Raw genomic sequence first — 12,928 nt, 5'->3', positions numbered from 1 at the left:
TGTATTTTCCACATGAAGTCGCTATTTATTTTCCATGTATACTCGCACAAAAGGAGGGAAGTTACAATTTGACTCTATTGTTGCTCATCAATAGATTATTGCATCTCTCTCTCTCTCTCTCTCTCTCTCTCTCTCTCTCTCTCTCTCTCTCTCTCTCTCATGTACACATTTTGATACAAACATATTGCAACATGGACTCTCAATGATTTTCATTGTGTGTGTGTGTGTGTGCGTGCATAGAAAGGCCAAATATAGTATATGTGTACATCTACGATTGTGGAGACTTTATGACAAGGTTTAGGGTGTGGAAAATTGCAAAGTGAGACACCTAATTAGATTCTAAAAATAGAATCAAAGTAGTTTGGATTGGTAGCTCCTTGAACAATGTGACAACATCTACGAAACATGTATGCCTAAGAAATCTTATAGTGCAAAGTTCAACTTAGTGTTCAAAGCGCACTCCCTCTTCAATAGTAAATATCTAACACCAGTGCAAAGCACCGGCTTGGTATCATGCTTTGCGCGGCCTACGTGCAAAGCACGTAGTATTCCTTCACATATGCTATTACTTGATCAACCAAGATAGTGCAATCGTCTCAAGAGTCAAGCCACTTTATCAACATCAAACAGCACAGTCGTATTGTATCATCATTAGATTTGATTCACCATTCTTCCATTCTCTATGTTTCTAAGTTCATTCATTGTTAGTGGTAGTGGTACAGTCTATTGTCTCCACTATAAATCCTATCGTTTCTTTACAAAAGGTATCTCATATGGTAGACTTCTAACAAATATAAGACTCCAAGGTTATTGCAGCCACTTACTGCACCATTTAAATCTTGGAAGAGTATGCTAATGGATACCGGCACTTATAGCTAGTGGTTGAGCTCTTGATTAGTTGTTGTGCGCTAAGAGACAATTGCGAGTTTATGTTGAGATATTTGCATTTGACACTACATTCCTTGTGTCTCTTGACACAATTAAATCTTCTACTACTCAAATCTGAGAATTTTTTGTGTTGATTTGCTGCTCTAGCATAGGCAAAGACTCTCCAACTGTTCGGTTCAAAGGGGTCAGGTTTCACACCTGGCAAACCCGCATCAAGCTCATCCTGATGAAGAAGGGTCTTTAGGCCATTACCAATGGCAAAGAGAATAAGCCTTAGGATGCGTACCTTACAGCTACTTAGCAAAAGAATGGTAACAAAGCACAAGCTATCATTAAACTGAAATTGGATAACAACTACATCCACCATGTGGATACCTGTGAAACCTATAATGATACATGAAAGAGATTAGATACTTTGTTTGGTACACAATCAAAGTCATCTAAGTATGGATTACTGATTGAATTTTTCAGGCTAGATATGAAATCAAACGCATCTCTTGCAACTTATTTAAACTACATGTAATGTCTCTTAACTCAGCTTGCAGGAATTGATCTCAAGATGGATGATGGTATTTATATTGGTGCGTTGTTAAAAAGCTTACCTCCTGACTATAATAATGTGTCAACTACATTAATCAACATGCCTAGTCCTAAACTGGTTGACATTAATGTGAGAGTGCGCAACGGAAGAAGAACACGAACATAGAGGAGAGGAGAGAGAAAGCAGGGAATGAAGGAAGAAAGTCTGCACTGACTGAGATGAATGCTGAATACACTGAAATGGACAGAGCAGTCCCTGCACGCAGCCCGGAGCGTCAGTGAGGGCACCAGAACAGACTGGAAGCAATGGCAGCACCAATGCCGGAGACGGAGATGAAGGAGACAGTGCTGAACCTGCAGAAGACAATGCTGGAATGACTGGGGGGGCTGCTATATATAGCCCCCAGGCCAGTAAACTGGCCGACCTGCCAAATCTGGCCGACCTGGCCAGATTTGGCCGACCAGCCAGATCTGGCCGACTTTGGCCAGATCTGGCCGACCTGCCCAGTAAACTGGGCGGACTGCAAAATAACAGCCTAGTATGGGCTGTGTGACTCCCAAAGGCTGCAGACTGACAAGGACAGCCACTAAAAGACTGACAGAGCTCCTCTGTCTCCTGTCAGACTCCGACAGGAGCTCACAACCAGGAGATGACAGACTAAGAATGATAAAGAGCAGGCTAACACCCCCTCTCAGAACCTGGGAGGGTCTGAAGACCCAAGAACCGCATGTGATGAAGCAAAGAAGCCTGACGCAAAGGCTTTGTAAAGAGATCAGCTGCATTGGCCGCCGTAGGACAATAGACCACCACCAGCTCCGAATCCACGATCCCCTCTCGAACATAGTGATACTGAACCTCAATGTGCTTCGTGCGAGCATGAAACACCGGGTTCTTGGCCAGAGCAAGAGCACTCTGGTTATCCACGCGCAGCTCCGTAGGTCTGGTCTGGGAAAAGCCAATCTCCGCAAGTAAGCGACGGAACCAAACTGCCTCCATAGCGGTCAAACATAGGGCCCGATACTCAACCTCTGTGGAAGAAAGTGCCACAGTACGCTGCTTCTTGCTGCTCCAAGAGACAGCACCAGATCCAAGGGTGAAAGCATAACCTGTAGTGGATCGTCTCGAATCCACATCACCTGCCCAATCAGAATCACTCCATCCAGAAAGGGTAATCCCATCTCCATACATGATCCCGAAGGATCGAGCCCCTGTAAATAGCGAAGAACCCGCAAGGCTGCCTGCCAGTGAGCCTGGGTAGGAGTCTGCATAAAAGAAGACAATAAAGCCACCACAAAAGAGATATCCGGCCTAGTGTGAAGCAGCCAGATAAGAGAGCCGACAAGGCACCTGTAACGAGTGGCATCAGAAAGGGGAACTCCAGCTGTCAAAAGCTTGGACTCTGGGTCCATGGGGCATGAGATAGGCCGACACTCAACCATATCAAACTCTGCAAGAAGCTCGGAGATGTACCTGTGCTGCGAGATAAAAATGCCCTGTGCCATCTGATAGATCTCCAGGCCTAGAAAGAAGTGAAGGATCCCTAGATCCGTCATGTCAAACTCCTACTGAAGAATGGACCGAGTATGCTCCACCTGCTGAGTGTCGCTCCCTGTAATGATAAGATCATCCACATACAAGATAAGGAACACTGAAAGAGAATCCACAACCCGTAAGTAGAGGTTGGGATCATAAGCGGAGCGCGCAAAGCCACTCTGTAGAAAGAAGCGGTCAATCCGCTGGTACCAAGCGCGAGGAGCCTGCTTCAGGCCATAAAGAGCCTTCCGCAGCCTGTAGACATGATCCTCCTTCCCCTGCACAAGAAAACCAGGAGGCTGTGAAACATAAATCTCCTCCTCAAGAACGCCATTCAAAAAAGCAGACTTGACGTCCATCTGATAAACAGGCCAACGGTGGTGAGCAACAAGAGCCAAAAGAACTCGAATGGTGGACATCCTAGCTGTAGGAGCAAAAGTCTCGAAGTAGTCCAAGCTTACGCGCTGTGCAAAACCCTTGGCAACAAGCCTAGCCTTATACTTGTCCAAGGAGCCATCGTCAAGATACTTGGTCTTAAAGACCCATTCCACACCTATCACCTTCCGTTTCGCAGGACGCGGAACAAGCTCCCAAGTATGGTTTCGCTCGATGGAATCGAGCTCGGCTTGCATAGCCTGTCTCCAAATATCCTGGGCAAGAGCCTCCTCCACAGTGGAAGGCTCAGAATCCTGAAGAATCTGTGACATAAGAGCATAGTTCACACATAGTGAACTATCCCGCTGGGCCTGTAAACGTGCTGATCGACGTGGACCTGTAGAAGAAGCAGGAAAGTGAGTAACACCTGAATCCTGCATGAGCCGGCGATACCATAAAGGAATCCTAAGAGACTCCTGCTGCTGTGAGGGAGACCGGGGGGTCTCCGGAACCTGCAAAGCATCCAAATCGGAGAGGGATTCCCCCTTACCGAGTGAAGGTAGATCCTCCGCATCAAAAGAAGGCTGTGTATCCCGTGAAGATCCCGAAGTGGAGGTGGAAGAGCTCGTAGAAGACAGAGTCACATCCACCAAAGGGGAAAGGGAAGCCGAAGGAGGAGGAATAGAGGGGGTGCTAAGGGGTATCCTGGAAGGAAGTGAAGGGAGAGAAAGTTGGGGGGGGGGGGGGGGGGGAGGGGTCCGGTCGATGACGAAGAAACATATGTAATGGAACCATCAATCGGATCCTCAGAGGCCGAAGCCTCATCAAAGATCACATCCCTGCTCACCTCAACCTTCCGCGTCGTCGGATCGTAGAGCCGATATCCCTTCGTGGTCGTCCTATAACCCACGAAGATAAGCATTCTTGACTTAGAGTCGAACTTCGTCTTCCTCTTCTTCTTGTCCACATGGACAAAAGCATCGCACCCAAAGATGCGAAAATGGAACACAGAAGGCTTCTTCCCAAAGAAAGCCTCATAAGGAGTCATGTCTTGTAAAGCCGAAGTCGGAGAGCGGTTGCGAATATGCACCGCTGTAGCCACCGCCTCACCCCAAAGGAAATGAGGAAGACTCCTATGCTCCAGCATAGATCGGGCCATCTCCACCATGGTCCGATTCGCACGCTCCACCACACTATTCTCTGATGGTGTGTTCGGATGGGAATACTCCACCTGAATACCATGATCCCTGCAAAACTGAGAGAAAATGTGAGAAGTGAACTCGCCACCGTGATCAGCTCGAACGCCACGAACCTTGGAAGTTGTTTGGTTCTCCACAAACACCTGCCACTCACAGAAACGGGAGTACGCCTCGCTCTTGTACTCCAAGAAATAAGGCCTCACATAACAATTAAAGTCGTCCACAATCAGCATCAAATACCTGGCCTTCCCAAGGGAGGCCGTGCCCATAGATCCGCAAAGGTCCGTGTGAACCAACTCAAGCGGAGAAGTAGCCCTCCTAGAAGCAACCTGAGGGTGAGGCTGCCTGTGCTGCTTGCCCCTCAAGCAGCTAGGGCACAAAGTGTGAAGAGGAGGGAAATCAGGAAGTCCCTCCACCATCTTCCTCCTAGAAGCCCGGCGAAGAGAATCGAGGTTCAAATGACCATACCGAGCATGCCAAAGCAGCCCAAGCTCATGGGAAGTCCGCGCAGCCAAGGCTGTGAGCGTATAAAGCCCACCCTCCTGTGTACCTGTCCAAAGAGCATCACCTGTAGAAGCATCCTCCACTGTGACTGCATCCTGTGTAAAAATGACTCGGGTACCTAACTGAGTAAGGCCATGCACAGATAATAGGTTAAAACCCAAATCAGAAACATAGAGAACTTTGGCGGAGGAAGACCGCCTGTTACAAAATATAGGTAATGTCCCCACGCCTCGAACAGAGACTGTAGAATTGTCACCAATGGTGACGATATCCCCTCTGGAACGAAGATCCTGAAGCCAATCCTGACGGAAGGTCATATGTGAAGATGCTCCACTGTCGACAAGCCAAGGCTTCTCCTGTGTGGTAGAAGCTAGGGCTGTATCCTCCTCAACAAAGACATGCACAAACGCAGATTCTGTTGTGGCTGGGGCCGCCTTTGAGTCCTTCTCCTTAGGCTTCAAATGGGGATACTTCTGCCAACACTTCTCGGGATGAGTGCCCTTCCCACAATGGGGACACTTGGGCTTCTTCTCCTTCGCATTCTTCTTGTCCTCCTCCTTCTTGTCCTTGGCCTTCTCCTTCTTTTGTTTCTTCTTCTTGCCGCCACCTGTGCCGGCCGTAAATGCCTTGGTGGAGCCACTAGCTCCCACCTCTTTGAGTCACTCGTCATGCTCCAAGACAAGCAGGGAAAGCTCCTCCCATAGGAGTGTCTCACGGGTCCTCGAGGTGATGAGGCTGGTATAGAAGACATCATATCGGGGTGATGGCAGCTGAGTCAACAGAATCATCGCCATATCCTCAGACGATATCATACGACCAAGAGAGTCTAACTCGCCTCGCATATCCTCCATCTTCGTGATGTGCTCCTTCATGGAAGGAGAATCATCAAGACTGAGCATCCGCAACTTCTTCTCCAAGGAAATCTTGTGGCAAATGTCTTGTGCTGATATAAAGACGCAAGCTTCTTCCACACTTCCGCCGCGGTCTGTAACCTGTAAACATGAACAAGAACGGAATCATGGAGACTCATAAAAAGAAAGGAACGAGCTCGAGAGTTGAGCCTATCCCATAAGGCTGCACGGTCCATAGAGGTGCCATCGGACGAATCCGCGGGGGGACGGTTGATGGGTGAAGAAACAAGCTCCCAAAGGTCAAATGTATCGAGGATGCAGGCCACCTTGCATGACCAGAGGGAGTAGTTGGAACCATCCAACTTATCTTCCTTCGGAAAGGAAGGGAGAATCGGCACCTGAATAGAGGGAATCAGGGAAGGCATCCGCACATCTGAAGCAGTCTTCACGGAAGAAACCTTCGCAGTAGATGGAACCCTCTGAGATGCATGGACTGAAGAAGGACGAGTGCGAGGAGGTTCTTCTCGACGTCGAACCTCATGATAATCCCGCCTCTGCTCAGAGGAATGATGAGAAAGAAGTTCATCCTCTGAGTCATCAAAGCCTGAAAACTGGTAAGACATCTTCCAATCTGCAAAATACCAAAGAAAGTTGTGCCGATGTTAAAATATGACCAGCAATGTGGTCACCAACCACCAAGACGCAGGCTGAGAACGCCTACAAACACCTGGATCTGCAAAACGCAAAGATAACTAATGACGATCACCAGAAAAGAGACCACCAGCACCAGGAAACAGCCAGGAAAGGAGTCGCCAGCAGGAAATGTGCCGCCTGGAGTGGAAGCGACCAGCAGAACAGCAAAACGCAGCCTGTAGATCAGTTGCCTAGCAGAAGGAGGGACAGCCTGGTGGAAAACGCAAGGTTGTTGCGTTGCTGGATGACGTGGCAGCCTCTGTAGACAACGTGGACAGAAAACACAGGCTAAAAGGCCTCCTGAAGAAGCCGCTTGGCAGTTGTTGATCAGATGGCAGCAGCAGTAAGGTATCTCACTCCTGAGGGTATGTCCTCCGTGCTCTCAATCAGGCGATGATACCATGTGAGAGTGCGCAACGGAAGAACACGAACACAGAGGAGAGGAGAGAGAAAGCAGGGAATGAAGGAAGAAAGTCTGCACTGACTGAGATGAATGCTGAACACACTGAAATGGACAGAGCAGTCCCTGCACGCAGCCCGGAGCGTCAGTGAGGGCACCAGAACAGACTGGAAGCAATGGCAGCACCAATGCCGGAGACGGAGATGAAGGAGACAGTGCTGAACCTGCAGAAGACAATGCTGGAATGACTGGGGGGGCTGCTATATATAGCCCCCAGGCCAGTAAACTGGCCGACCTGCCAAATCTGGCCGACCTGGCCAGATTTGGCCGACCAGCCAGATCTGGCCGACTTTGGCCAGATCTGGCCGACCTGCCCAGTAAACTGGGCAGACTGCAAAATAACAGCCTAGTATGGGCTGTGTGACTCCCAAAGGCTGCAGACTGACAAGGACAGCCACTAAAAGACTAACAGAGCTCCTCGGTCTCCTGTCAGACTCCGACAGGAGCTCACAACCAGGAGATGACAGACTAAGAATGATAAAGAGCAGGCTAACAATTAAGGCCTCCCTACTCGAAGAATAAAAGAAGATAAAATCCAAGGAAAAACCAAGCACCTCTAAAGATGAACAAATGTTATATATCAGTAACAAGAACAAGGGTAAGAAAGATCAGCTAGTATGTGACTTCTGCAAAAAGATCAAGCACACAGAGAAATTATGTCATGCCAAGAAGAGGTCTCAAAAGGCCTATCTAGCTGCTGTTAAAGAATAAGAAGACCATGGAGCAAAGAAACAAGAAGAAGAAGAATAAGAAGAAGACCACCAAGAGAAAGACAAGCCTCATCGGTCCTTCTACTTCTATTCTAATAGACTTTTTTAGCCTTGTATTGCCTAGCCCTAATGCTTCTAGCATAAGCTTGTAAGCTCCTCATGTAACCTTGTACTACAGCCTCTGTACACTTTGTAAGGCCCCTGTTACAACCTTTGGATATCCACCATATCTTTGGTACCCACACTTAGCATTTTCTTGCAACAGCCTTTGGTGTTTACCATGTTTGTGGTGTGTCCACACTTTGCGGGTGGTTGCCGACTAAAGCCTCTACACACTTTGTATATTTTTGGTTGTAATTGAGGAGGGGTGTTCAGATATTTGCAATCACACCCAGCTCAGCCTCTTTGTATGAAGCAGTGTGGGCTCACGATGCAAAATCCCATATGCACAGTGGTGGAAAGTACAACCTAGTCTATTCCTATAAAGCATTGTACTTGCTCTCGTTTTGAAGGCAATGTCATAGTACTTTTGTACTTCCAATAATGTGCCTATGTCATTGTCAAAACACAAGATTGTATTTATGAGTCCAAGTCTCAATCTTAGAACCTAATTCACTTGTGTGACAATCAATCTAAATATCTATGTCCTCATGAGCTCACTCTTCCTCTTTCAACCTCCATAGCTATGCTCTAGATCCAACATTTTAGCAATTTAGAGGGGGGATGTAAGGATGTTTTTGATTGAGAGAGCTTCACAATGAAATGCTTGCCTAAATCTAACGAGTGGGCAACACAACACAAGCCACAAGTGGCGATCAATTCTAGTGAAAGCACCCATCTAAGTTGTCCAAGAATGTAATGACTTATATCTCTTCATTATGTGCATGCTTCAAGAAGCCTATGAGTTTTTGGGAGGTGGAGTGACGTGTGAGATGTTTTTGGAGATGGTGTTTTCTTCTACCCTAGATTTAGGCCTTTGTGCCACCTCTAGAATTTGAGAGGGAGTGTTAATGGCACATTTGGTGGCCATCTCCTAATTGTGAACCCGAAACTTACTTTGTGGGGTTCACGAGCACGGCTCCAGCTCCTCAAGCTGTCACTATCTCTAAGACAGATGTCATGGAGCCCATCCATATACCACACAAATCTACATCCCTTAGCTGAGCTACTTAGGATTCGGGATGAAGATATGGTTGCATAATTGGCTGCTTAGTTTACTATATTTGTTGACTCGTATTTCTATGAATTGACATTATATATGACAAACAACGAATGGTCTATGTTATTTGCTGTGATAAGGAAAATGAGATGCAACAGGTTTATGTAGAGTGTAAACTAAAAATTAGTTACAGAAACGATATGCTAATTTGTGGACACACAAAACTGGTTGCAGAAATGATCTGCTAATTTGTGAACACACAAAACTAGTTGCAAAAACGATATGCTAATTCGTGAACACACATAAGATACATGCATAGCTGCAAAATTTGACCAGTGGTCTTTAAGGGCTAAGGTTGTGGGAAATTAAAGAGATCTGCAGAGCACAGATTGAACCTTGAGAAACAAATGTTTTGGACCAAAGCGAACCTTGGAAAACAAATTATTGGACCTGGTTCATTACCTCAAAAATGGAAATGTCGAGGAAGAAACGCATCACAAGGAAGGCAGCAGCAAAGTAGATCGCGAGATAATAATCTTTAAACTGAGGGTATGGGGCATCCAATCCTCTCAAAAGATCCATAGCCATAGCTACTGGACAGCCGGTATAAGGGAAATAAGGAAGGCAGTAATGTCCGTGGGATGCCGATCAAATGCTGCCCTTCAACCTCTCAAAAGGTCCATAGCCATAGCTTCTGGAAAGCCGGGATAAAGGAAATGAAGAAGGCAGCAATGTCTGTGGGATGACGATCAAATGCTGCTCTGCGACCGATGGGACTTGTGAATGAAACGATGGAAGTTCTGCGTCTTCGTCGCAGAACCATCGGCCGGAGGAGTTTCCTGAGAGCCTGAGAGTAGAGCTTATCACGACTGAGCCGTCTCTCTCTCTCTCTCTCTCTCTCTCTCTCTCTCTCTCAGACTGTCTTTCTTTCTTTCTTTTCTTCTTTTTTGTTGTTTCCTGGTGGAATTTGTGGCGTGCGACAGAAGATCTGATGACGATGATGACGATGGCGATGGTGGTGCTGCTGCTGAAGTTTGAAGAATTGTTTTTAAAAAACGAGATGGCGGCGTATCTCCTGTCTAAGGACCGCTGGCTGCAGCCGTGCAGCCTACATGACTAGACCTGTCAAGTATGCTAAAGCCTTGGGGTGTGGGATTGGGGAATGTCTGTCTATACCTACTAGCTAATAGCTATATTTGCTGGCTGTGTAGCATGTAAAGCCACTTGCATGTGGCACCCTATTCAAGCCTCATAAGACCCAAGCCACATGCAAGTCAAATCGACTTGTATTACTTGTCAAAGTCAAAGTTTTGGTGCATGACTAGGCTGGACCGGAACTTTGGTTCTCTGCAAAGCAGAACTTGAAGGAGTTGCCAAGTGCTTCTCAAAATAGAGGCACTCGATGAACTTGCCATAGTCGACGTTGAGTGGCAATAGTTGTTTCGTTGCAGGATGCTTCTCTCTCCTCGCACGCACATTCTCTCTCCGATACTAGATGTGCCCTAGTGCGCCCTTGTCTCTCCTTCTGCATAAGGGTCCCACCAAATTATGGACTTGCAAGGGGCTACAAGACTATAAGTCGTTCTCTCTCTCCTTGTACACGTCTATTGACTTGTGCAAGGTGCATCTCTAATTCATATTGAAAAGGGGTCAACTTTTCTTATTAGACATTGGAATTGGAAAAGTTTGGTCATGACTTTGACCCTAATTAGTAGCCGAGTGCTTGAAAAGAACCTAGGCATAGTGTAATCCCACCTTCAAGTTTTGGAAAATCACCTTCAAATTTTAGGTTTGAAGGTGCCAAAGAACGAACAATCCAAGAGACCTTAGTGTTAAATTTTAAATTTACCTTGATATTTCACAAAATTACCTTTGAATTTTTTGAGAGAAATGTTTTTTTTTGTTTGCTTTTGTCAAACTTTGAAATTAGGGTAGTGTCGAAAGCAAAGTGAGCATTCAACATGGTGGGACATGTTTTTTTTGCCTCCTTACTCTCTAGACTTTGTGGGAGTCTTGTAAGTAAAGTGTAACATGGTTCGACATGTTTTTTTTGCCTCCCACAAATCTAGTAAGTCAAGAGGCAAAAAAAACATGCCAGTCTCAAGATCCCATTCATAAATAAGGAGGCAAGAAAAACATTTCACATCATTTTCACTTCACTTGTATAACTCCCCCAAAGTGTAATGAGTTAGGAGGCAAAAAAGACATGTCAAACCATGTTCACTTTACTTGATAATGTGGATTTGTATTAATAAAAAGAATAAAATATTACAACATCATTGATGCAACATGGTATTAAACCATACTACTAAACTTCCTATGGAAGAGCTTGAAGACCCAATGCTTAGCCTTGACAATTCTAAGGATGACATTATCTCGAACTCCAATACAATGATAGATTCATATGGAGGGCACCTGCTAAAAGAGAACCCTATTTGTGCAACTCCATACAAGCTTTAGTGTAACAACAAAAATGAGCATACTACATCCTTCTATAAGCAAGTTGAAGTGGTACCAGTATGTTCACTTTACTTGTAAGGCTCCCACAAAGTCTAGTGAGAGCTAGGCATGACACTACTCTAATTATACTACATTCTAACATTTCCACACCCCAAGCCTTTACGTACTTTATTTGTCATATGGCTACTTCAATAAGCTTCAAAAGGTTCTAGAAGTATGAAGTACAAAGACATGAGATAGTAAAAAGAGAAGCCATGTTCAATGCACTCTTTACAAATAAAGCTGCTACTATTCTACACACTATTAGAGATAGGACCATGGCCAAATAATATTCAAATGTAAATGATCCCAGATCAAGTGTATTAGCATATTCTCTGTTGCAAGTTAGGTTTCCTAGGAAAAAGCCACATTTTGTTCATATTTTGTTTTCTTTTCAATATATCTTACATTTCTCCAAAAAATGTACATAAAAATCAAAATATGGCCACTTTTACTTTGAAAGTCTACTCAAGACTCTAAGTGGAACATTACGTTTAGTGTCCTCATGGGTATTTAGAGCTTTAAATTGCCCTTCAACAACAAGCTTTGTACTTGGAGGGTGATTATCAAGGCTATGTTAACAACCAACAAACCAAATAAGAGGGACATCAGGCAACAAGTGCATGTGGGGGAAGTAAGAGTCCATAAAGTATTTATTTTGGAATGGATGCCTTGAGTTCAACACACCTACCATGTTGTGCTTCTTCACTTAGGGTTTAGAGCTCAAGATACCAGTAGCATGCAATTTGATATTGCTGGGGAAAGTCACACTCAAGAGAGGATTGAACTGCTTGTGATTCAAACAATCAAAATCTTGACATTAAAGGAGATCCAAGAGACCAAAACCTTGTGTTTAATGGGAGCATGTAGAAATGGGAAAATGTATGCAGTATGGTGGTTTTGGTGTAAAACCTATATGGTAGGGAAGATAAAATAGCAAGGTTGCTATGCTTAGTCAACAAGTGATTAATATTCACACTAAGTTCTAATTTTTGACATGTTCTAATTTTATGAATTACAAATGTACCACAACAACAATGCACACTAAAATATAATACAATTACATGCATTCATATTTACCTTTTCTAGTTTTAAGAATTACAAATATAGCATGATAATGCACACTAAAAATATAATACAACTATATGACATAGGCTAAAGGCCTCCTCCTTTTATGTGAAGTAAAGTATATGTATTATGTATAAGATCTTATAGTGAAGGAGTCAACTTTAACAACACTATCCTAACCAACTTGTGTAAGTTGGATGTGCTCTTGAGCCCAAAAAACATATTGCATCATGCGTAAGTCTAGGGTTAATACTCATTCCAAAATGTTTCTTACCAAAAAAGCAATTCATTCTTCAAAAGTTAATATAAATCCCCCCTTAGTAACTAACTAAATAAGGCTTGTGTATAAATGTTTGTCAAAGGGAAGTAGACATTGGGAAGATGTGTGGGATTTCAAAATAGGCAGCGGCTTCCTCCCCTCTACATCAAGGATAACTACAAGAAAATA

General features: G+C 44.8%; 1 protein-coding gene across 1 annotated transcript in view; it reads right to left on the bottom strand.

Annotated features, from left to right (window-relative positions):
- LOH2 (LAG1 homolog 2) overlaps window positions 1-10,085 on the bottom strand; it is an 86,907-nt gene extending 76,822 nt beyond the window's left edge. Inside the window, exon 1 of the mRNA XM_087689198.1 lies at window positions 9,376-10,085. Coding sequence (XP_087545324.1) covers window positions 9,376-9,501 — 126 coding nt within the window. The 5' untranslated portion in view covers window positions 9,502-10,085. The remainder of the gene's footprint in view (window positions 1-9,375) is intronic.
- Window positions 10,086-12,928: the final 2,843 nt, after the last annotated feature.

The sequence above is a fragment of the Lygodium microphyllum genome, chromosome 12 (assembly GCF_053477565.2).
Source record: "Lygodium microphyllum isolate KBCC chromosome 12, Lygodium_microphyllum_v1.1.10, whole genome shotgun sequence".
Taxonomy (NCBI): domain Eukaryota; kingdom Viridiplantae; phylum Streptophyta; class Polypodiopsida; order Schizaeales; family Lygodiaceae; genus Lygodium; species Lygodium microphyllum.
Note: the sequence above shows the minus strand (reverse complement) of the source record. Positions and strands in the feature narration are given on the sequence as shown.